Below are 26,241 nucleotides of genomic sequence, written 5' to 3'. Positions count from 1 at the left end.
CAGGATACAAAATTAATACACAGAAATCAACGGCATTTCTATACACTAACAATGAAAGAGCAGAAAGAGAAATTAGGGAAGCAATCCCATTTACCATTGCATCCAAAAGAATTAAATACCCAGGAGTAAACCTACCTAAAGAGACAAAAGACCTGTACTCCGAAAACTACAAGACACTGATGAAAGAAATCAAAGACGACACAAATAGCTGGAAAGACACACCATGCTCTTGGATTGGAAGAGTCAATATTATCAAAATGATACCTAAAGCAAAATGATACCTAAAGCAATCTGCAGATGCAATGCAATCCCTATCAAATTACCAGTGGCACTTTTCACAGAACTCAAACAAAATATTTTAAAGTTTGTTTGGAAGCACTAAAGACCCAGAATAGCCAAAGACATCCTGAAAAAGAAAAATGGAGATGGACGAATCAGGCTCCCTGACTTCAAACTATACTACAAAGCAACAGTCATCAAAACCGTATGGTACTGGCACAAAGACAGAAATACAGATCAGTGGAACAGGATAGAAAGCCCAGAATTGAACCCACGCACCTACAGCCAACTCATCTATGACAAAAGAGGCAAGAATATACAATGCAGAAAGGACAGCTTGTTCAATAAGTGGTGCTGGGAAAACTGGACAGCCACATGGAAAAGAATGAAATTAGAACACTCCCTGACACCATACACAAAAATAAACTCAAAATGGATTAAAGACCTGCACATTAGACCAGAGACTATAAAACCCTTAGAAGAAAACATAGGTCAAACCCCCTCCAACATAAATGACAGAAACATCTTCTCAGATCCACCTCTTAGAGTAATGACAATAAAAACAAAAATAAACAAATGGGACCTAATTAAACTTCAAAGTTTCTGCACAGCAAAGGAAACCCTAAACAAAACGAAAAGACAACCCACAGAATGGGAGAAAATCCTTGCAAGTGAATCAACTGACAAGGGATTCATCTCCAAAATTTATAAACACCTTCTACAGCTCCATACCAAAAAAAAAAAAACAAACAACCCCATCCAAAAATGGGCAGAAGAGCTAAACAGACAGTTCTCCAAAGAAGACATACAGATGGCCAAAAAACACATGAAAAGATGTTCAACATCACTCATCATTAGAGAAATGCAAATCAAAACCACGATGAGGTACCACCTTACACCAGCCAGAATGGCCATCATCAAAAAGTCTACAAACAATAAGTGCTGGAGAGGGTGTGGAGAAAAAGGAACCCTATTACACCGCTGGTGGAATTGTAAATTGGTACAGCCACTGTGGAAAACAGGATGGAGATTCCTCAGAAAACTCAACAAAGAACTACCATTTGATCCAGCAATCCCACTCCTGGGCATCTATCCAGAGAAAACCATGACTAGCAAAGATACGTGTACTCCGATATTCATTGAAGCACTATTTGCAATAGCCAAGACATGGAAACAACCTAAATGTCCCTCAACAGAGGAGTGGATCAAGAAGATGTGGTACATATACACAGTGGAATATTACTCAGCCATTAAAAGGAACGAAATAATCAGCATTTTTAGCAACATGGATGGACCTAGAAATTATCATGCTGACTAAAGTCAGCCATACAATGATACACCAACATTAAATGCTTTCTCTGACATGTGGGATCTGAAAAAAGGACAGATTGAACTTCTTTGCAGAACAGATGCTGACTCACAGACATTGAAAAAGTTATGGTCTCTGGAGGAGACAGTTTGGGGGGTGGGGGGATGTGCTTGGGTTGAGAGATGGAAATCCTGTGAAACTGGATTGTGATGATCATTATACAACTATAGATGTGATAAATTCATTTGAGTAATAAAAATAAATAAATTTTTAAAATAATAATAAAAAAGTTTATTTTCCTTTTGTCAATAATCCTTCATAATGTGCTAGCCCATGGTGGAATTTTAGTAAAAGTAAACTAACACAAGTCAAAATTGTATAATTAATTGTCTTGCAGTTACTAATGGACCTAAGTCCAGAAGTTGTCCAACATATAGTTACACAACAGGTACAGCACTAGCTCAAATATAATGGCTAAAAGTATGTTTAAGACTATTTTGGCTAAAAATCTTAAGTGTGCCCCAAACCTCCATCCTATTAACCCCCAAAGTCATGGATTCTGCATGTAACCTAGAAGCTACATTCTCACACACCCAGGAATTATAGGATTAAATGGAAGGAGAAATAATTTTAATATTTTATACGTATGTAACAAGAATACAAATTTTACTCGACCACTCAATAAAAATTTATTAAAGTCTCATATTTTATATCAGAAACATGTACTTCAATATATATGGGTTTCAACACTCTTCTTCCTAAAAATCCCACTTTATCTTAGACTGCTTTATTCTCCCCAGGTACAGTGGAAAACCAGGGATTCCATTCTTCACATCCAAGTTGAATTTGTATATCGTAAATATTAGACTATTTTGTTATCGGGTAGTTCTTGCACAAAGTATTTTCTAAAAAATAAGCTACTACTAACCCAAATTTATGTTTACCCAAATGTTTATTTTTAAAAAACTCAGTTTCGAATTGCAGTAAAAAACGGTCAAATCAGCAAAATGGTCAAATATTGGCAATACATAAATAGATATACATGCTCTTAATGTTTTCTTCTTCTTCTTCTCCTTCTTCTTCTTTTGCCACACTTGTAGCATTCAGAAGTTCCCAGGCCAGGGATTGAACCTGTGCCACAGCAGCAACCTAAGCCACTGAAGTGACAATGCTGGATTCTTAACCCACTGAGCCACATGAGAACTCCCACTCTTTTTTTTTTTAAATGGTGACTTTATCTTTTACAAACTGGATGTTTTTGTTTGTTTGTTTGTTTTTGTTTTTGTTTGCTTCTTAGGGCCACACTCTTGGTATATGGAGGTTCCCAGGCTAGAGGTCAAATCAGAGCTACAGCTGCTGGCTTACACCACAGCCACAGCAATCTAGGATCCAAGCCTTGTCTTTGACCTATACCACAGCTCATGGCAACGCCAGATCCTTAACCCACTGAGCAAGGTCAGAGATCAAACCTGCATCCTCATGGATGCTAGTCAGATTCGTTAACCACTGAGCCACAGTGGGAACTATGGAACTCCCACTCTGAATGTTCTTTAGACTAGCTTCCTAAACTTTCTTGTGCTCTCTTCCCTCATCCACTTTCCAAATTATTTTCCTTAATCTCTCAAGGTATTCTTACCCAGACCTGATGCCACCACCCCATTTTACGGTGGCATATCTCTTAGAATCAAGTCTAACAATCATTTCACTTCTACTTTAACATGTTTTGCTTATTCTCCAACTTCTGATTCTGGCAACACGACAGAATTTATAACACTGCTATAAATACCTAGAAGTGCTGGATAAAACAAAAGACATTTTCAAATTCATAGGTAAGTTTACAATAAATAAAAGGGAATCTCCAGCTCCCTAAACAGAGAACAGAGAACTTGCATTAAAGGGTGATTTTCAGAACAGGAAACAGGCCTTCAAACTTTGGGTTTCAACATCTATACACAGAGTGAATTGAGCCTGGATCCCCCTGAAGTGGGTAGTTGGAATGAAAAGCCCTGCATAAAGCCAGAATCCTCAAAATATGGCCACCTCAGTGAAAGAGAGGGTGAAAAACTGCATCCTCTACCTCAGAAAAATGATTGGGCTACTGATGACCCTATGACACCTGGCAGACACAAAAGTGGAACTGTTCTGGAGGCCACTTCTGCAGACAAGACTTCACAGAATCCTTCAGAAAAAGGAGACAGACTCACAATCAAAAACTTACAAACACACAAGGAAATGATCCACTGCAAGAGAGAACTGCAGATACAATCAGTAACCCCAGGTAACAATCTAAAAGAATATGTTTGAAATTATAAAAAAGGGAATTAAAACCACTAAAAAATAAGACACTAGAATCAAATGACACCCTCCTGCTCCTTTACATGTCAGGGGTGTGCTTATACCCTCAACTTGTCTAAATGCCTTACATGCAGCAATAGGCTTGCCTATATGATGATGTCACCAGAGGCTCCAAAAAGATGCACTCAACCCATTCCTCCCCATCACCTATCAAGTGTATGACATGCTCAATTTAGTCACCCTCTAAATTGTGAAAAAAGTACCCTTAAAGGCCAATAATATTAATGCAATAACATCTGTTAACATCTACATCTACAGTGGTTTATTTATTTAGCATGCCAACATGAGGGAAGGAAATTTAGTTTCCGTTAAGTTTGAAAGACGGAAGACAAATAAATCACTCAGAAGATGGTCATTAGACATCCAAAAGGACAACAAGAAAACAAGAAGCATCGGAAAAGAGACAAAATGAATATGAGAATGTAAAACCTCTGAAAATGGGTGTTGATTTTCTGAATATAGTTTCCTTAATTTTAGTTTTGCCTAAGGGTAATTCTTACTCTTAAATTTTGGCTAGAGTCATTCATACCTTTCAGTCTAGCCAAAAACGAAGTTTTTGTACTTTATGACTGATAAAGATTTTACACCCAGCCAACCTGGAAATTCCTTAACAATAAAACAGTTTTTTTTTTTTTTTTTTTTTTTGGTCTTTTTGCCATTTCTTGGGCCGCTCCCTCGGCATATGGAGGTTCCCAGGCTAGGGGTCTAATTGGAACCATAGCCACCAGTCTACGCCAGGGCCACAGCAACGTGGGATCTGAGCCACGTCTGCAACCTACACCACAGTTCACAGCAACGCCAGATCCCTAACCCACTGAGCAAGGGCAGGGACCGAACCCGCAACTTCATGGTTCCTAGTCAGATTCGTTAACCACTGCGCCACGACAGGAACTCCACAAAACAGTTTTCACAACAGTTTCTAGTCACTTCCAATCTAAATGGCTTATTCAAAAAATGACATGTAGAAAAATTTTTTGGCAAAGTCTAAAGAAGAGATAATTTCAGAGGCTGTGACACCCAGAGAAATAGAGCCATGTCTGTCTGTTCTCATTTTGAGACAAATTTCCTCCCTTTCTACCAAGTCCTACCCAATAAAGTATATTTCAGAATCATGAATATTGGGAGTTAAGACTTTGGGACGAAGAAAAAAAGTCATTAAAAATGAAAATTCCAAGGGAGTTCCCTTCATGGCTCAGCAAAAACAAAAATAACTTGCATCCATAAGGACGCAGGTTTGATCCCTGGCCTTGCTCAGTGGGTTAAAGATCCAGCGTTGCTGTGAGCTGTGCTGTAGGTCACAGACTCAACTTGGATCCCAACTTGCTGTAGCTGTGACAGAGGCCAGCTGCTACAGCTCCAATTTGACCCCTAGCCTGGGAACCTCCATGTGCCACGGGTTCAACCCTAAAAATAGAGAAAAACAAATAAATAAATAAATAAATAATAAAAATGAAAATTCCAGACAATAAATTAGTTATACTGTCTACCAGCATTAAAAATGTTCTACTATAACCAAACTGACAGCAAAGCAAGTCACATGAATTTTTTAGCTTACAAAAGCATATTAAAGCTATGTTTATACTATACTATAGTCTATTAAGTGTGCAATAGCATGATGTCAAAAAAAAAACAATGTAATACTTTAAAAACTACTTGGAATTCCCATTGTGGTGCAGTGGAAACAAATCCAACCAGGTTTCAACTTTGATCCCTGACCTCGCCCAGGGGGTAAAGGATCTGGTGTTGCCATGGGCTGTGGCGTAGGTGGCAGGCTCAGCTTGGATCTGGTGTTGCTGTGGCTGTGGCATAGGCCAGCAGCTGTAGCTCCGATTAGACCCCTAGCCTGGGCACATCCATATGGTGCGAGTGTGGCCCTAAAAAGCAAAAAAGAAAGAAAGAAAAGAAGGAAGGAAGGAAGGAAGGAAGGAAGGAAGGAAGGAAGGAAGGAAGGAAGGAAGGAAGGAAGGAAGGAAGGAAAGAGAGAGAGAGAGAGAGAAAGAAAGAAAAAAGCACTTTATTGCTAAGAAATGTTAATCATTGTCTGAGCCTTCAGCAAGTCACAATCTTTTTGCCGGCAGGGGTTTGGTCTCCGTGTTGATAGCTGCTGCTGACTGATCATGGCAGTGACTGCTAAGTGATGAGGTGACTTTGACAATTTCTTTCTTTCTCTTTCCGACTTACTTCACTTAGGATGAGAGTCTTTGTTTCCATCCATGTTGCTGCAAGTGGCATTATTTCGTTTTTTTCTATGGCTGAGTAGTATTCCATTGTGTATGTACACCGCCTCTTCCTCATCCAATCATCTGTTGATGGACATTTGGGTTGTTTCCATGTCTTGGCTATTGTGAATAGTGCTGCAATGAACATGCAGGTGCACGTGTCTTTTTCAAGGAAAGTTTTGTCTGGATATACGCCCAAGAGTGGGATTGCTGGGTCATATGGTAGTTCTACGTAGTTTTCTAAGGTACCTCCACACTGTTCTCCATAGTGGTTGTACCAGCTTACATTCCTACCAACAGTGCAGGAGGGTTCCCTTTTCTCTACACCTGCTATAGCATTTGTTATTTGTTGACTTATTAATGATGGCCATTCTGACTGATGTGAGGTGGTATCTCATGGTAGTTTTGATTTGCATTTCTCTAATAATCAGGGATGTTGAGCATTTTTTCATGTGCTTGTTGGCCATCTGTATATCTTCTTTGGAGAAATGTCTATTCAGGGCTTTTGCCCATTTTTCCATTGGGTTGTTGGCTATTGTGCTGTTGAGTTGTATAAGTTGTTTGTACATTTTAGAGATTAAGCCCTTGTCAATTGCACCATTTTAAACTATTTTCTCCCATTCTGTAAATTACCTTTTTGGTTTTTTTTTGTTTTGTTTTGTTTTGTTTTTTGGTTTTCTTTGCTGTGCAAAAGCTTGTCAGTTTGAGTAGGTCCCATTGGTTTATTTTTGCTTTTATTTCTGTTGCCTTGGGAGACTGACCTGAGAAAATATTTGTAAGGTTGACGTCAGAGAATGTTTTGCCTACATTCTCTTTTAGGAGTTTGATGGTGTCTTGTCTTATATTTAAGTCTTTCAGCCATTTTGAGTTTATTTTTGTGCTCTTTTTTTATCTATTTTAGGGCTGCCCCTGCAGCATATGAAAGTCCCCAGCCTAGGGGTCAAATCCAATCTTCAACTGCTCACCTAAGCCATAGTCACAAAACACCAGATATGAGCTGCGTCTGCGACCTTCACCACAGCTCACAGCAACACCGGATCCTTAACCCACTGAGCAAGGCCAGAGATCAAACCCATATCCTCACAGACACTATGCTGGGTTCTTAACCTGCTGAGCCACAATGGAAGCTCTAGCAATTTCTTAAAATAATAATACAACAATGAAGTTTGTCTCTTTGGTTGACTCTTCCTTTCATGAACAATTTAACAACAGCATGCAATACAGTTTGATAAGATTTTAACCACAGGAGAACTTCTTTCAAAATTGGAGGCAACCTGGAGTTCCCTTTGTGGCACAGCGGAAATGAATCTGACTAGGAACCATGAGGTTGCGGGTTCGTATCCCTGGCCTCGCTCAGTGGATTAAGGATCCAGCATTACTGTGAGCTGTGGTATAAGTCACAGACTCAGCTTGGATCTAGCATTGCTGTGGCAGTGGTATAGGCCAGCAGTTACAGCTCCAATTAGACCCCTAGCCTGGGAACCTCCAGATGCCATGGGTGCAGCCCTAAAAAGACAAAAAAGACCAAAAAAAAAAAAAAAAATGGAGTCAATCCTCTTAAACCCTGCCACTGCTTTATCAACTAAGTTTATGTCATATTCTAAATTTTTTGTTGTCATTTCAACAGTATTCACAGCAGTTTCACCAGGATTAGATTTCATCTCAAGAAACCACCTTCTGAAGTTCCCACTGTAGCTCAGCAGTAACAAACCCAACTAGTATCCATGAGGATATAGGTTCCATCCCTAGCCTCGCTCACTGGGTTAAGGATCCTGTGTTTTCATGAGCTGTGGTGTAGGTCACATATGCAGCTAGGATCTGGCATTGCTGTGGCTGTGGCATAGGCCAGCAGCTGCAGATCCAATTTGACCCCTAGCCTGGGAGCTTCCATATGCCACACATGCAGCCCTTAAAAAAAAAAAAAAGAAAAGAAAAGAAAGGAAGGAAGGAAAGGAGGAAGGAAGGAACTACTTCAATCGCTCAAAAAGAAGCAACTCTTCATCTGTTCAAGTTTTATGATGAGAATGCATCAATTCAACCACATCTTTAGGCCCTAATTCTAGTTCTGTTGCTATTTCCATCATATCTATAGTCACTTCCCCCACTGAAGTCTTGAACCCCCCAAAGTCATCCAGGAGGGTTGGAATCAACTCCTTCTAAACTTCTGTTGATATTGATATTTTGACCTCTTCTCATGAACCACAAAAGATTTTAATGGCATCTAGAATGGTAAATCCTTTACAGAAATTTTTCAATTTACTTTGCCCAGATCCATCAGAGGAATCACTACCCATGGCAGTTATAACTTTATGAAATGTATTTCTTAAAGAATAAGGCTTGAAAGTCTAAAGTACTTCTTGATCCATGGGCTACCGAATGGATATTGTGTTAGGATGAGTGAAGACAACATGAATTTCACTGTACAGCTCCACAAGAACTCTTGGACAAGAATATGCATTGCCAATGAACAGTAATATTTTTAAATGAATCTTTTCTTCTGAGCCATAGGTCTCAACAGTAGGCTTAAAATATTCAGTAAACCATGTTATAAGCAGTTGTGCTATCATTCAGGCTTTGTTTTTCCATTTACAGAGCACAAGCAGAGTAGATTTGGCATAATTCTTAAGGGCCCTTGGATTTTCGTAATGGTAACTGAGGATTGGCTTTAACTTCAAGTACCAGCTACGTTAGCCCTAATGGAGCCTATTCTTTGACATTTTGAAGCCAGGCACTGACTTCCCTTCTCTAGCTAACAAAGTCCTAGATGGCATCTTCTTCTAAGAGAAGACTGTATTGTCTACATGAAAATCTGTTGTTTAGTAGAGTCACCTTCATTAATGATCTTAGCTAAATCTGCTGGATAACTTGCTATAGCTTCTACATCAGCACTTGCTGCTTAACCTTGCACTTTGATGTTTTGGAGATGGCTTCTTTCCATAAACCTCATGAACCAACCTCAGCTATCTTCAAACTTTTCTTCTGCAGCTTCTTGACCTCTAAGCCTTAATAAAATTGAAGAGAGTTAGGACTTTGCTCTGGCTTAAGCTTTGGCTTAAGAAAATGTTGTAGCTGGTCTGATCTTCTATCCAAATCACTAAAATTTTCTCCATATCAGCAATAAGACTATCTCACTTTCTTATCATCTGTGTGTTCAATGGAGTAGCACTTTTAATTTCCTTCAAGAACTTTTCCTTTGCATTTACAACTTGGCACAAAAGACCCAGCCTTCAGCCTTTCTGGCTTTCAGCATGCCCTCCCAAGTGAAATCATTATAGCTTTTGATTTAAACTGAGAAACATGCAACTTTTCCTTTCACTTGAACACTTAAGAGGCCAGTGTAGGGTTATTAATTGGCCTAATTTGTTGTGTCTCAGGGAAGAGGAAGACCCAAGTAGAGAGAAAGAGACAGGAACAGCGGGGCAGTAGTCAGAACACACATAACATTATGGATTAAGTTTTCAGTCATACATGGGTGTGGATTGTGGCATCCCAAAACAATTACAATAGTAACACCAAAGATCACTGATCACCATAACAAATGTAATAACGAAAAAATGTGAAATATTGCAAGAATTACCAACCATAACACAAAGACACAAAGTGAGTAAATGTTCTTGGAAAAATGGTGCCGAAAGAGCTGCTCCACACAGGGTTGTCACAAAACTTCAATTTGTAAAAAACTCAATTAAAATTTAAGTGCAATAAAATGAAGCACAATAAAATAAGGTATACCTGTAAAAGAATGTTTTAACATGATGGAAACACTGCTTTGCTTGGGGAGGGTTACATTTTTAATCCTGAACAAAAAAGTTCTATATTTCATTAGCACATCACCACAGACTAAGGTCCACAGTAAAACATGACCAGATAAAAGAAAAGCAGAACAATGGACCAAACTTTAAATATGTCTCCCTGCTCCAATGGACTTAGTTTTGTAGAGACATTTGTAAAGGTAAAACTGTTGCAAATATTTCTGAGTTAGTTGTTTTAGATTACAGTAGTTCCTGCTGGAAACCAACATTAATGTGGCAGAGTTATGATGTAGCCAGATAATTTATTAACATCATAGCAGTTACAAATAACTGACCCCTAAGGGAAACAAGGTATATTAGCACCTATGAAAAGATGCCTAATTGCTAGACTAGTAGAATCCAGGAAACACAGGGGAAAAAGCAATTAACTGATTATATTGTAAGTAAATCTCTATTAATACACTGGATAAGTCATTCATCTCCTCTTTGCTTCTGGAAATGTCTGTTCTTAGATTATGTTTTCAAAGCACATAAAGTAAATTGCCAGGAGGGAAAAAGATTTACTTTCCTCTTATTTATTCCTTGTCAAAGGTTTATGAAGATTCTTCAGTGAGATAACAATATCAAAGTTTTCAGAGGATCAACAAGAGTGCGAAGACAACTCAATGGGGGAAAAAAGAGTTTTCAACAACAACAACAAAAATGTGCTGGGAGACTTGTATACTTACAGGTAAAAGAATGAATTCAGACCCCTAGTTCACAGTATGTACAAAAATTAACATACATGGGCCAAAGACCTAAATGTAACAGCTAAAACTGTAAATCTCTTAGAAGAAAGTGTAAGGGTAAATCTTCATGATCTTGGATTGGGCAATGGTTTCTTAGAAATGACACCAAAAGCACAAGTAACAACAAAAAACTTCAGATAAAGTGAACTTCATCAAAATATACAACTTCTGTGCTTCATAGGATACCAGTAATAAAATGAAAAGACAAACCACAAAATGGAAAAAAAAATGTAAATCATGTATCTATAAGGGTCGGTACCCAGAATATACAGTTGACCCTTCAACAACACAAGTTTGAACTACATGGGTCCACTTGTATGCAGATTTTTTTCCACTAAATATGTACTACAGTACTACATGATCCCATGACTGGTTAAATCAACAGATGCTGGAGCCATGAATACAGAAGACTGACTAAAGTTATACTTGGATTTTTGACTGCCTGAAGGATCGATGCCACTATCACTGGCATTGTTGAAGGATCAGCTGTATAAGGAACTCTTAAAACTCAAGGACAAAAAGACAACCCAATTTGAAAATGGGCAAAAGATCTAAAAAGACATTTTGCCAAAGAAGACATGTAAATGGCCAATAAGCATATGAGAAGATGCTCAACATCATTATTCACTACAAAAATGCAAATCAAAACTACAATGAGATACTCCTAAATACCCACTAAGATGGCTATAATCAAAAAGATAAATAATAACAAATGTTGGTGATGATGTGGAGAAATTGGAACTCTCATACAGTGCTGGTAGGAACAGAAAATGATCAACCACTTTGGAAAGCAGTAAGGTAGTTCCTAAAAAAGATAAACTTAGAGTTACCACATGACCCAGAAATGTCACTCTTGCTAAATATACAAGAGAATTGAAAATACTATGTCCACAAAAAAAACTACAAAAAATTTTCAGAGCAACATTATGAATAAGAGCCAAAAAGTGGGAAAAACCCAAATGTCCATCAATTGATGAATAGATAAAGAAAAGGTGGTATATCCATACAATGGAATATTATTCAGCCACAGAAAAGGAATGAAGTATATGCTATGACATGAATGAACCTTGAAAACATTATGCTAAGCGAAAGAAGTCAATTATAAAGAACCACATATGACTCCATACATATGAAACATCCAGAACAGACAAATCCACTGACAGCAAGTAGATTAGTAGTTGCCTAGGATTCAGGGTATTGAGGGGAAATTCGAAGCAACTACTAATGGGTATGTGATTTCTTTTTGGGGTGATAAAAATGTCCTGGAATTTGACAGTGGTGATGGTTGCATAACTCTGTGAATATACCAAAACCCACTGAACTATATACTATAATTGGGAGTAATTTGTAATACATGAATTTCAATCTTTTTAAAGTTTCTTTTTAAGTTTTCACAGAACTTAATTTCCAAGAGTTCCTGCTATGGTGCAATGTGATCAGCAGCATCTCCGCAGTGCCAGGATGCAGGTTTGATCCCTGGCCCAGCACAGTGGGTCAAAGGATTCGGTGTTGCCACAACTGCAGTGTAGACTGCAACTGTGGCTCAGATCTGAACACTGGCCTGGGAACTCCCATATGCTACAGGGTAGCGAAAAACAGAAAAAAAGAAAAAAAAAATGGCAGGGGATGCATATATCTTACGGAAATCAAAGGCAACATGAGACAATCAGAGTCATTATATTAGGAGTTCACCTACCCAGGCTGATAACTATTAACCTCACCATTTCATACTACTTAGGTCAATTAAGGACACTTTATTCTTGATGTAGTCTACTAGGTTTCCAGCACAACAAAACCAAACAAAAAAAATAGAATAAGGCTCTTGAAGAGCACAGTGGTTAAGGGTCTGACATTGTCACTGCTGTGGCTCAGGGTACTGATTTGCTATGGGTTGGATCCCTGGCCTGAGAACTTCTGGGTGCTGCGGGCACAGCCAAAAAATATATATCTCCAATATTATTACATTATCATTGGCTATAATTATGGCCAACACATTTATTATCATATATTGTTACATATAATAAGGCTGTTGATATTACATCATTATTGGCTATAATTATGGCCAACATATTATATTATTACATATAATTCTTAAAAATTATCTTGTTAATTATGAATTATGAGCAGAAACTAGTAATAACATTGTTCATATCAAACATTTAACTAAGGAACTCTAGAATTATCCAGCTGTTACCTTGCCAATTTCAATTAGTATTAAAAGCACAAGTATATTTCTCTATCAAACAAGTACCCATGAACATTGCTGGTGTCCAATACAATTTTGTTGTAAGATTTATAAACAATCATGAGCAAAAATGATATCTGTCTATATCATCTGTTAAATCAATTCAATAAGCAATTTTCCCCCATCTTTCCTTTGAAATGATTACTTTAATAACTACCTCAAAGAATCAGGCAACAGACAACTAGGATCTTTACTTGGGGTCATTAACTTCATATTGGTTCATGACAGACTATTGCTAAGGAAAGTAAAGCTAAGTTAATTATAACCTAGTGGTGGTTTGGCCAGTGGAGAGCAGGCCGATTTCTCTATTTTAAAATAAATAATTTTTAAAAAAGATAGTAAATAAATAATAAAATTTTAAAATAAATTTAAGGCTAGGATACATACTTGTTAGCTATTGTCTACAGTGTTAATTTTCTTTAAATAGGAACAAATTCATTTATGAAAATCTCCTAAATGAATAAGAGCACAGAACAGACAATTTGTACAGGTAATAGGCTAGGTTATAACCACAGACCTTTTTCAAGTCAAAGCACCAGAGAGGTCTTCAGCTCTCCAAGCACTTGGATTGTGAATCCAAAGAGAATGGGGAAAAAGAAAGAGAAAGATGAACTCTGAGAAGTCTGATCCAAAACATTAGCAGAGGGAGTTCCCGTCGTGGCGCAGTGGTTAACGAATCCGACTAGGAACCATGAGGTTGCGGGTTCGGTCCCTGCCCTTGCTCAGTGGGTTAACGATCCGGCGTTGCCATGAGCTGTGGTGTAGGTTGCAGACGCGGCTCGGATCCCGAGTTGCTGTGGCTCTGGCGTAGGCCGGTGGCTACAGCTCCAATTCAACCCCTAGCCTGGGAACCTCCATATGCCGCGGGAGCGGCCCAAGAAATAGCAACAACAACAACAACAGCAGCAAAAAGACAAAAAAAGACAAAAGACAAAACATTAGCAGAAATAATGATTCCAATTACTTTTGAGTCTTTGATTTCATATTGTTCATTACTAAGACTCATGTGTGCTATATATTTACCAAAAGGCAATCTAAATTATTTGACTCTCTTTCCAAATCTACAGTATATCTTAAAATACCCCAAGATGTTGCACACAGAAGGCTGAGAAATACTAATTTACACTAACCCTCAAAAGGTATTCTCTGAATAATATTATATACCATTCTGCATTTATTTTCAACGCAGCAAATAATGCTCCCTATGGTTGGAATATTACAGTTGTTCCAAGTTGCTAGTGATTTTTCCTCGTACAGGGCACCAAAACAGTTCTCAAAAAGAGCTGCTGGACATTAGCAGTTCAAAGGAATTATTTTCATGTAATAGTAGGCCTCTGGAAATTCCAATGAAAAATTTTTCTTAGAGAATATGAGAAGTTTATTTGAATTTATTTAAAGGGAAAAACTCATTCACCTATCTTTGGGGACAAAAGTTACACGCAGATCTAGTCAATGTCATATTCTATTCTAAACACTATCCTGTCCTCTATTTATTTTTCAGCCTTCTAGATAATTTTGGGATACTTTTTCTCTATTTTGGGACTTCATGAAACTATGCTTCCCAAGTTTACTTGCCTTGCAAGTGACTGCCCATGGCTTCAGCTCTTAAGCTCTGAGCTTCAACTGGCTTTACCAGGATTTGATGACATAGATGTTTGTATGGGTCAAATCCTCAGAAAGCAATGAATCAAGAATACCAGTAACAAGTACACAGGGCAATATTATTTAGCTAAACTTTTAAGGAAACCAGAAATGCCTTTCGCTTTTGCACAAGTTCTCTGACTTTTGAGTTCTAGAAATTTAACCATATTTATACTTTTTCTGAAAATAAAAAGGAGCAAATGGAATTCTCTCTTAGGAGGGCCAAAGGCATGTGTAAGGGGGAATCCTGACTAGGCCAAGTCAAGAATAATGGAAGATCAAAGGCAAAATTAGTCTCCTCTTTCAAGACATCCACAAAAGCAGTTTTTGCACATCAGTTAAAGTGCTGTGTAGAAAAAAAGAGTTGAATTAAAGACAGATTTACCCAAGAATTCCTGAATCCGATGCAAGTTACCAGAACAGAAAGTACATGGGAAGCAGAACATTTATTAAATGTGCACTATTTGCTCTGTCCTTTACATACATGGTCCGTCTTCTATGTCAACAGTACTCAAATTTTAAGTCAAACTATGGGAAAACTTCTCCCAGCAACATCTTTCTTCAAGGTTAAAGCTACCAATGGGGAAACAAAACAATATACAGAATAAATGCAGAAATAAAAATGTAGTCACTTCTACTCTCCAATAACCTACACTTTAAGTAAATGTGACAATACTATAATTTAAGTCTCAATAATATACACTGCATTGTGGCTGGTTTGTTGTTTGTTAAATGAATACTGAAAATATTGGGGACATGAGCAATTACATTCCACCCATAGAACACATCTTAACAAACACACACAAATCTAGACAGAGCCACACTGATGTCAACTCCTGAAAATGCCCTCATGATAATAAATTGAAGATAATTTATGCTAGAGTGGGATAGGATAATGACAATTAGAGAAATTATGAAGGGAAATTCCAAACACAATTCTTTCAGTCTTTTTTTCTTTCTTTCTTTTTTCTTTTTCTTTTTGGATTACATTGCGTTATTTATTCTTTTTCTTTTTTGTCTTTTGTCTTTTTTAGGGCTGCACCCTTGGCATATGGAGGTTCCCAGGCTAGGGGGCTAATGGGAGCATATGGAAGTTCCCAGGCTAGGGGTCTAATCAGAGCTGTAGCTGCTGACCTACATGACAGCCACAGCAATGCCAGATCTGAGCTGCATCTGCGACCTACACCACAGCTCACCACAATTTGAATTGTTAACCCACTGAGCAAGGCTGGGGATCCAACCCTCAACCTCATGGTTCCTAACCGGATTCATTTCTCCTACCCCATGACAGGAACTCCTTCTTTTCTTTCTTTCTTTTTTTTTTTTTTTAAATTGAAGTATAGTTAATGTTTCATAGTCTTTTTGATGTCAGTTATCTTGGTTGCCATGGAAACTCACAGGGTCTACAAAAAAGTAATCTCTTCCTACTTTGAAACTTTAAGACTGCTCTTGGCCATGATATCACACAGAATTATAAACGATCTTTTTATCTCCTTATAAATGCCACATCAGAGAATTTACATTTGAAGGGAAGCCACATGTTTACAAATAATATGCAACATGTTCAACAAAACTCAACAAGAATAGAGATAGCATCATTTATTATTTAAAAAGTAGCTACCAGAAGTACAGGTAATTCTCACACTAGTAGACATTTTCCCTAAACCACTCATTTCAGTTCTTTGGTCTTTGCTTCCCCCAAGTATTCCTAAATTTGTTGTGTGTGCTATTTTGTTTTTTAATCCTGTCTTTACTTTGTACTTCAAACAAAACATAGGGAGAGAAGCAGATTGGGATTTGTGTTGTTGGGGGGGTTAAAATATCCTAATATATTTATCTGAAATAAATATATATGTTTATTTTCCAAGAGCCTTATTTTGCTCATTTTTAAAATGGCTTGCTAATTCAGAACACCAACCTGCTGGTACACAACCCTGTAGAGTTAAACTCTATGTTGCCTTAGGATATTTTAAAGCCCCCAAACAAGACAAATCCCAATCTACGTCTCTCTGTGTATGAGACAGGAGCGCAAAATAAACACATCAGTCATCAGCAACAAAACAGAAGCTTTGCTTTTCGCTATTTGTAAACAAGAGCTCGGGCCAGCCCTCCGCCCTGGCACCGAGAGGTGAGGCATGATGGGCACAACCCTGTGCTCATCCTCAAGGGCTGCCTGGAGAGTCTGACCTTTGCCGGGACCAATCCCTACAGTTAACTCTCCCGCTTCAAGCTCCGGGGCTGGAGTCCACAGTTCCTATCTAACTTCCCCGCAGGTACCCTGGCATTCTGAAACCTCCTTCAACTACCCGTACTTTGGCCAGGCACCCCGCAACCCACGGCAGCTGGGGCGACCCCCGATCCCGGCTCTGTCCGAGCCTGTGCCCTCAGGGAAGTCTACCAGGGAGGCGCCCCCGCGGACGGCTTACCGAGCAGCGAGCCTATGAAGATGACGACCTGCACCGTGGTGGTGAAGTGGCGGTACAGCTGCGCCTCGCCGAACTCCCCGAGCGCGCTGCGGTTGGCGCCCGCCGCCTCGGCGCCCGACGCGTTGCGCGGCTCGCTGGCGTTTCGGGAGATCCAGCTGCCGTTGTGCCCCATGGCGAGGATGGGGCTCCGGCTCTGTCGTCGCCCGCCCGGGCGCCTGCCTCGGACCCCCGCGCCACTCTGTCCTGCCCCGGGCGCGGAGGAACGCGCGGGTGCCTGGTGGAGTCCTGGAGAACCCCGGGCAGCGGCGGGTCCCCCTCACGTCTCCACATCGCCAGCCCCAGCGCCTGGGAGGCGGGGAGGGGAGAGGGCAAGACTTCGCCCCATGCCGGTTCTCTCCTGGGTCTCCGTCAGCGGCCTCATGAAGGTAGCAAGGGCATAGCCCGCTGAGCGTCGTCCGTCCCTCCTCCCCAGCGGGCAGCCCCGGCAAGCCTACTCAACAGAGAGGGAAATACAAGGGACATTTGATGGTCAAAGAGGGCGTTCTCCGTTCCTTTCACCCCCTGGGAACCAGGGCAGCCCTCTCGTGTCCCCCTCCGGCTGACAGGCTCAGCTCCTCTCCTCAGAGGGAAGAGGACATTTGGCTGAAGCCGGTTTTCAGTCCTGCTGGCTTAGAGGCCAGATGGCGATGAGAAACCCAGAAAATGCCCAAGTTAAGTGCTCGAAGCCCCGAGGGGACGCCCGAGTCCCCGACGGCGCGCATGGCCTGGGTGGAAAGCCGTGAACCTCCCCAAAAGTCTCGCCCTCAGCGCCCGGCAGTCCCCCAGGACGCCCGCGAGGTCTCCTCCGGCCCAGCCCTTCGCTAGGGGCTCCGACCTCCTGCCTCGGCGCCGTTAGTAGGGACCTCGTTCCGCAGTCCCTTTGCCTCTGCACGTCCCAGTGCCCCCTTTCCTGGCCCCGCTCTGGCCTTCGGCTGCTAAGAGGGAGACCTCAGGGTTTGATGTGACACGAGAACACGCCCCTAGAGGGGCTAAGGCACTGTCAGCGCGGCCGCCAGCCTCCCGGCGCGCGCTTTGGGCAGCTGGGGGGCGCGCGGCCCGCGGGGCGATCACGTGAGGCTCGTGGCCCCGCCCTCACGCCCAGGCTACCATGGGGACCGCGCCATCTTGCCCCACCCCACGGTCGTGACAGCCCAAGCAGTGAGCGTGGGAGGCGCTGAGGATCGGATGATCAGTGTCTGGCTGTGGTGAATAGGCTCACTTCTGCTGGGCTTCTTCGTTTGCTGCTGTCGTTACTGCTCCTTATCTCGTCATCAGGGGCTGCCTGAGGCAGATAATTCCACATCTGTTGCCACCTGGGCAGGAAGCCCGGTCTCCTCCATCAGGTCTTGGATGTAGCTGAAGCATTTAAGAAAGATGGGATTTAGAAATACGTGCATGGTTTCCTGGGCCTTTTTATTGAGTCTCATTTCTAAAACGTATGCGATATAACCCAGGTGCGGTGGATTCTGGGAATGAAGGCTTGAGGAGGGAGCCTTCCTAAGGGCTGATGCAAAAGGTTGGGAAGCTGGGATGACCAAGTAAGCAATTAAAAATGGTAAAGAGAAGGCGAATGGGAAAAGGATCGTGCATGGCATTCAGAGAAAGGATGGGAAAAGAGTAAAGGAGAAATGAGAGGAAAAGACAACTAAACATTTGCCTGATTTAACCTTATGGAAACTTTCTTTTTAATGAGTGAAATACATGGTAGAAGGCTTTGATATATTGACTAGTAGAACTAGGTCCCTGGATAATACCTTTTAAGAATTTATTAAAATTACAGACTTATTTCTTGGTTGTCGAAAGGCTGATCCTGGTACTACACAGCTGCTTTGCTTTCATAGGTAACCCTTAGTATTTACTCTTCCTGAAAGGGCAAAAGTCCAGGTCTTATACATCTTTGGAGTCTCAAAATACTTGCACATAGGACTTCTTGTGGCTCAGAAGCTTAAGGATCAGCATCGTCACTCCTGTGGCTCTGGTTTACAGCTGTGTTGTGGGTTGGATCTCTGGTCTTTCCACATGCCGTGGGTACGGCCAAAAATAATAATTATTATTATACTTTCGCATAATCCTCTGTGTAAGCAGTTTTTTAAAACATTTTTTAGTGGGGGGATAATGGAAAGAAAATTAATGAATAATTGTAGTTTTTTAAAAAAATAAGCCATTTCCAATAGTTAAAACCTGTTCTGGGAGTCTAAACATTTTTCGAGATGAAACACCTTACACTGTAATCATTACAAGACAGAATTTATAATAATAATGCAACAACATGGCAGTACACTCCTTAGGAAAAGTTAGGGAAGAATGTGTAAGTGCGTTGTGTAGTAACAGTTGTAAAAATACCCCTTTACCCACCTTCACTTGCCGTCGCTATTCGGAATTACTAAAAAGAAATAATAGTGTAGATAAAAGTGTAGAAAGATTTTTCAGGAGTTCCCTTCATGGCTCAGTGGTTAACGAACCCAACTAGGATCTATGAGCATGTGGGTTCGATCACTGGCCTCCTCAGTGGGTTAAGGATCTGGCATTGCTGTGAGCTGTGGTGTAGGTCACAGACACGGATCAGGTCCCAAGTTGCTGTGGCTGTGGTGTAGGCCAGCAGCTGCAGCTCTTATTCCACCCCTAGCCTGGGAATCTCCATATGCTGCAGGTGCACCCTGAAAGAGAAAAAAAAAAAAAAAGTGTAGAAAGATTTTTCAGTTTTTCAGAGATTAAGAGTGTTTAACAAAGCAAGAAGCCTCTCTTGTTTTTGTATTCTGAGAAGATACTAGTAAGTTTCTCTCCAGCCCCTAAGTTGGTGTTAGGGCTTGGGTTTAGTTGAATCAAGAAATAACCTGATAAGCTACAGTCACCATGATTCTCAGACTTGAGGAAGGATTGCCTTGTGAAAATACAGGACCAAGATGAGACTAGAATGGCATATTTCTTACAGCCATGTGTTATACAAGTTTTTCACTGACTACAAAATAATTTAAGATCGATGTAAGAGGTTGGACATTATTTAAATATATGTCAAACGTCTATAATGGTGTTATTTATACCTGTGTGCTCACTACAAACTCAATGGCCTAAATTACAACAGCAGTCATTTGCTTTGCTCACAAATAGGCAATTCAGGCAGGATTCATTGGGAAAGCTTATCTCTGCTCCACATAATATCAGCTGAGGCAGCTCTTTTATTTTTTTTTTTTGGCTGCTCCCATGGCATAGAAAAGTTCCCAAACCAGAAATAGAATATGAGCCACAGCAGTAACCAGAGCCACAGCAGTGACAATGTCAAGTCCTTAACCACTAGGCCACCAGGGAACTCCATGGGGCAGCTCTAAGTCAAACCCAGGGTATGGAATCTGAAAGCTTTTTACTTCATATGTCTCACAGTTGATGCTGGCTGTTGTTGGGACCTCAGCAGGAGTCCTTATATGTGTCCCCTCCATTGGCTGCTTGGCCCTCTCACAGCCTGGCAGCTATGTTCCAAAAGTGAGCATTTCAAGACAGAGTCCCAAGAGGACGAGACAGAATCTCATTGGCTATTATGACTCATCTCAGAAGTCACATAACATCACTTCTACTGTACTGTTGAAGCAGTCAAAAGCCACCACATGTAAGAGGAGAGGACATAGGTCACAGTTCTCAATAGAGAGAGTGCCCATCATATTGTAAGAAAAGCATGTGGAATGAGATTGTTGCAGTTGTTTAAGGAAAATATAATCTGCTCTAATATCTATTTTCTTTTTGTCAAAAAAATCCTTTAGGAGTTCCTGTTGTGGCACATTGGAATGGAATCCGACTGGTATCCATGAGGATGTGGATTCAATCCATGGCCTTGCTCAGTGGGTCAGGGATCCAGTGTTGCTGTCAGCTGTGGTGTAGGTTGAAGACACTGTTGGGATCCCATGTCGCTGTTTCTGTGGTGTAGGCAGGCAGCTGTAGCTCAAATTCGACCCCTAGCCGGGAACTTCCATGTGCCATAGATACGACCCTAAAAAAGCAACAACAACAAAAAAAATCCTTCGAAAATTCTGTTTTAGATATTTTTCTGAAGAGGTCCAAAAAATCACCTAAATTATAAATAAATCACAGTCCTCTTCAGTTACTTGCCATGTATAGGTGCTACAGGGATATGAGCTAGCCAATGGTAACACCTAGCAGCAAACATGTACACAACCATGGCTGAAGGCAGGTGATTAGGACCACTAGCTGACACACTTATGTGCTAGGTAATTTTTATCTAAAACCTTCTGGAGCTGCACTAAAAGCAGATAATGGGAGATGCAGTAATAAAAAGGCAACCTCTGGCTCTTAGATAATGCTGTAATATATATGTAATTTTTCCTTACATTCTTCTCCCATAATGAATAGTATAAGAAGGCATTCTCCCAAGCTAAAAATACTTTGTGTTCCCCAGGTTGTAAATTTAGTTGTGTAGCACTCAGGATCCATTTCCCTATAGAAATAATAAACAGGCTGATAGGGTTCCCAAGCATGTCCAAAAACACACTGGTTCTTCAATAAATTTATGTCATTTAAATAGGTTTTTGGCGAGTACTTAAGCTTAGTATAGGTGACAACTCATTTTTTTTTTCTTCCTTACATAGGCAAACCTACCAACTTCTTCAAGATAAGAGTCTGATGGGGTGGTGGGGGGAATAGCATAATGTTGGTATCAGTCAGACCTGGATTTAAATGCCTGCTCCCCAATTTCCATTTGTTACACTGAACAGTTACATGACCTCTCTAAGCTCAGTTGCCTCTTCTACCAGATATGGATAAAGATGCCTATTTTGCAAAGCTCTGTTTAGAGGACAATAAAATGCAAAATTGATGACAATCTCTAACAGTACCTGGCACATCACAGGAAATCAATAAAGGTAACTATATAAGAATGATCCTTTTCTTGATGCTTAAAGACAACAGATAATCAAAAGGAGAAAGAAAGTATCTTTCAACATTTTAAAGAATTCTCTCTTTTTAGATATAAATAAAATACTATCTAACAAGTCTTGTATTTCAAAAAATGGAAGAACCACTTACTTTGCAGTTAACAAAGGACAAAATGGCTTTAGGGGAATTTTTGCTTGAAGACTTAGAAGTCCAGAATTTAACCGTTACACTCTTGGGCTAAATATGTCTACTTCATGGTTCTTAGTTTGGGATATGTTAAATTACCATCATTTTATTTCATACTTATCAAGCAGGAGGAACCACACTGACTCTCCTACTTCTGGCTGCCAGGCCACAGAAAGCAGTAACAATAGTTAAGTGCTTTTACCTCCTACACCGAGAGAGGAAAGAGGGCAGGGCTGAAAAGGTATTCAGACTACTGGGCTGAAATTTCTCATGTTAGTCAAAGATCATAAGCCTACAGATTCAAGAAGCTAAGTGAAATCTATAAACAGGATAAACCCAAAGAAATCTATACCAGGATACATCATAGTCAAACTTGGACACTAAGACAAAGAAAATAAACAACTTTAAAAGTAGCCAAAGAGAAATGCCACTTTATCTCTAGGGGAAAAACAATGTGAATGATAGCAGAGATTTTAATTGAAACCACACAGGCCAGAAGGAAGGCGCAAAACATTTTCAAGTCCAAAAGATAAGAACCATTAACCCAAAATTGTGTATCCAGTGAAAATATTCTTCAGGAATGAGGGGATCATAGTTGTAAAATATGGGGACAATGACCAACAGTCTGGGATTTTTTTTTCCTGGGGAAGTTAAGGGTAAACAATAAGACCAGGAGAATACTTTGGGGGAGCAGTGAGGGCACAGAGAAATAGAGACTCTTTCTTTGAGAACGGATCTAAGACTTTAGAGAGGGCCTGGAGAATATGGAAATCTTGAGGTGCCCTGACAAATTGTTTCTGAGCCCCATTTATACAAAAACACACCTCCCACGCTGGACATTCTAAGGGTTTAGAGGTTATCTGCAGAAGCCAGTCAAGGACCAGTCTTTTCTTTAGAATAATCCCAAGCCTGCTAAGTTATTTCATGTAGGGCAGCCAAATGTAATGTGTGGATCTTGTCTGAATCCCAATACAAACAAAGCACTGTAAAACAAAAAACAAAATTAAAAAACAACCTTTTAACATATTAATAGGGTATAATTGACATACAATAAATTGCATATGTCATACAGTTTAATTAGTTTTAATACATGCAAACACCTATGAAACCATCAGCACAATCAAGACAATTTCCTCTTCTCCCTCTGGAATGCCTCCCTGTGGCTCAACCCTGTCCTCCCTACCCCAGGCAATCACTTCTATTACTAAGTTTGTATTTTTAGAACTTTATATAAATGGAATCATACAGTTTATACTCTTGTCTGGCTTCTCTCATTTAGCATAATTATTTTGAGATTCCTCCATGTTATTACTATATAGCCTATTTCTTTTTATTGCTGAATAGTGTTCCATTGATTGTATCAATACACCTCAATTTATTTTTACCTAAATTGTCCAGCACTTTTTTTTTTTTTTTTTTTTTTGGTCTTTCTGTGTTTTTTTTTTTTTTTTTTTTTTTTTGTCTTTTTGCTATTTCTTTGGGCCCGCTCCTGCGGCATATGGAGGTTCCCAGGCTAGGGGTCGAATCAGAGCTACAGTCACTGGCCACTGGCCTACGCCAGAACCACAGCAACAAGGGAACCGAGCCGCGTCTGCAACCTACACCACAGCTCACGGCAACCTCATGGTTCCTAGTCGGATTCGTTAACCACTGAGCCATGACGGGAACTCCGGTCTTTCTGTCTTTTTTAGGCCTGCACCAGCAGTGTATGAGGTTCCCAGGCTAGGAATCCAATCGGAAGTGTAGCTGCTAGCCTACACCAGAGCCACAGCAAAATGGGATCTGAGCCATGTCTTCGACCTACACCATAGTTCACGGCAATGCTGGATCCTTAACTCACTGAGCGAGGCCAGGGAATGAACCCTAGTATTCATGGATGCTAGTCTGGTTTGCTAACTTCTGAGCCAGGACAGGAACTCCCTGTCCAGCACTTTTTAATGGCACTTAGGTTGTTTCCAGTTTGGGGATTAAGGGGCTATGACTATTCATTTACAAGTTGTTTGTTTGTTTGTTTTTTGGCACACCCACAGCATACAGAAGTTCTCAGGCCAGGGATTGTACCTAAGCCACAGCAGTAACCCAAGTTGTAGCAAAGACAATGCTAAGTCCTTAACCACTAGGCCACTAGGGAACTCCACTTACAAGTGTTTATATGGACATTCACTTTCATTTCTCTTAGGTAAATAAATACCTAACAGTGAATAGCTTTGTCATATGGTAGGTATATGTTTAACTTTTTAACTAAAACTCATGATAGGCCTAAATGTAAAACTTAAAACCATGAAACTTCTAGAAGAAAACACAAAAGAAAATCTTTGTGAACATGAGTTAGGCAAAAAATTCTTGGATAGGACAACAAAACATGATACACAAAAGAAAAAACTGATAAAACTGAATTTCCTCGAAAGTAAGAACTATGATCTTTGTAAAATACTTGAGAACAAAAAGGTAAGCCATAGACTAAGAGAAAATCTTTGCAAATCACATATTTGATGAAGGACTTAATCCAGAATATATAAAGAATTCTCTTGAGTTTCCATGTGACTCAAAGGGTTAAGGATCAGATGTTGTCACTGTTGTGGCTCCTGTTGTGGTGATGCAGGTTCGATCCTTGGCCCAGGAACTTCCACATGCTGCAGGAGCATCAAAAATAATAACAATAAATAAACAAATGACTCAATTTGGAAAAAGAGTAAAAGATTTGAAAAGACAGAAGATACATGAATCATAAATAAGCAAATGAAAAGCTCAACATCATTAATATTAGGAAACTGCAAATTAAGACACAAAGAGATATTACTACATACCAAATTCAATGTTTAAAATTTAAGACTGACAATAACAATTACTGGTAAGGATGCAGAGTAATTAGAACTTTCCTAAACTGGTGGGAATATAAAATGGTACAACCATTTTGGAAAAGTTTGCCAGGGTGTTTTTCTGGTGAAAAAAAAAATTTTTTTTTTTACTGCACCTGCAATATGTGGAAGTTCCCAGGCCCAACACAGGACCCACACCATAGCAGTGACAATGCTGGGTCCTTAACCACTAGAGTACCAGGGAACTCTGTAAAATCTTGACTTTGAAATAATTTCAAACTTACATAAAAGTTATAAGAATCATCTAAAGAATTCTCATATATCCTTCACCTAAATTCCCTATTGGTCAACATTCTACACTTATCATTATCTCTTTCTCTATTTCCTGAGTCATTTGGGAGCTAATTGCATACATTATTACCCCTTAAGGTTGGAGTGGAAATTTCCTAATAACAGGACAGTTTCTATTTGAAGCTGTACATGGTACTGTTAAACCACTAAAGCCAGGAAATTAACACTGATACAGTACTGCTGTCTAATTCACAGACCCCCTTCAAATTTTGCTGTTTGTTTTGATTATATTCTTTATAGGTCGAGCATCCATTACAGATTCTAATTTTAGGCAAATGGAGAATTTTGAACATAAATTGGGTATTAAATGATGGTAAGCAATTGTTATATTTTTAAGGTATAAGGACAATATTGTTATGTTTGTAAATGTCCTTACCTATTAGAGATATGGACTTAAGTGTTTCTAGAAAAAATGATACAATATCTGAGATTTTCTTTGAGATTTACTCCTAGGGAGATGAGTGTGTGGGGTGGTGGTGGAGAGAAACGAAAAAAGAGTGACAAGATATTTATACTGTTGAAGTTGAGTGATGAGTACAGGGGGGTTATTATAATATTTCCTCTACTTTTATGTACATGTTAAAATTTCTATGATTTTTTGAACAGACTGAAGATATATGAATTATAAATAAGCAAATGAAAAGGTGCTCAAAATCATTAATCATTAGGGAAATGTAAATTAAGACATAATGAGATACTACTATATACCAAATACAATGTTTTATTTTAATTAATTAATTAATTTATTTATTTTTTTGTTCTTTAGGGCTGCACTCTCGGCATATGGAGGTTTCCAGGCTAGGGGCCGAATCAGAGATGTAACTGCTGTCCTACACCACAGCCACAGCAACGCCAGATCCGAGCTGAGTCCGGGACCTACACAACTCATGGCAACGCCAGATCCTTAACCCACTAAGCAAGGCCAGGGATTGAACCTGCAACCTCATGGTT

General features: G+C 39.8%; 1 protein-coding gene across 4 annotated transcripts in view; it reads right to left on the bottom strand.

Annotated features, from left to right (window-relative positions):
• GPR176 (G protein-coupled receptor 176) overlaps window positions 1-26,241 on the bottom strand; it is a 139,636-nt gene that overhangs the window by 111,839 nt on the left and 1,556 nt on the right. For 2 of the 4 annotated variants that reach the window (XM_021097914.1, XM_021097925.1), the window contains exons 2-3: window positions 22,945-23,103; window positions 17,015-18,409 (exon numbers count right to left, since the gene is read on the bottom strand). In XM_021097914.1, the coding sequence (XP_020953573.1) occupies window positions 17,015-17,186 (172 nt within the window). In that variant the 5' untranslated portion in view covers window positions 17,187-18,409; window positions 22,945-23,103. The remainder of the gene's footprint in view (window positions 1-17,014; window positions 18,410-22,944; window positions 23,104-26,241) is intronic. The other 2 variants (XM_021097921.1, XM_021097918.1) reach the window with 1 other exon arrangement.

Source organism: Sus scrofa, chromosome 1 (genome assembly GCF_000003025.6).
Source record: "Sus scrofa isolate TJ Tabasco breed Duroc chromosome 1, Sscrofa11.1, whole genome shotgun sequence".
Lineage (NCBI taxonomy): Eukaryota > Metazoa > Chordata > Mammalia > Artiodactyla > Suidae > Sus > Sus scrofa.
The sequence above is the reverse complement of the archived record's forward strand: the minus strand, read 5'-3'. Positions and strand labels throughout refer to the sequence as shown.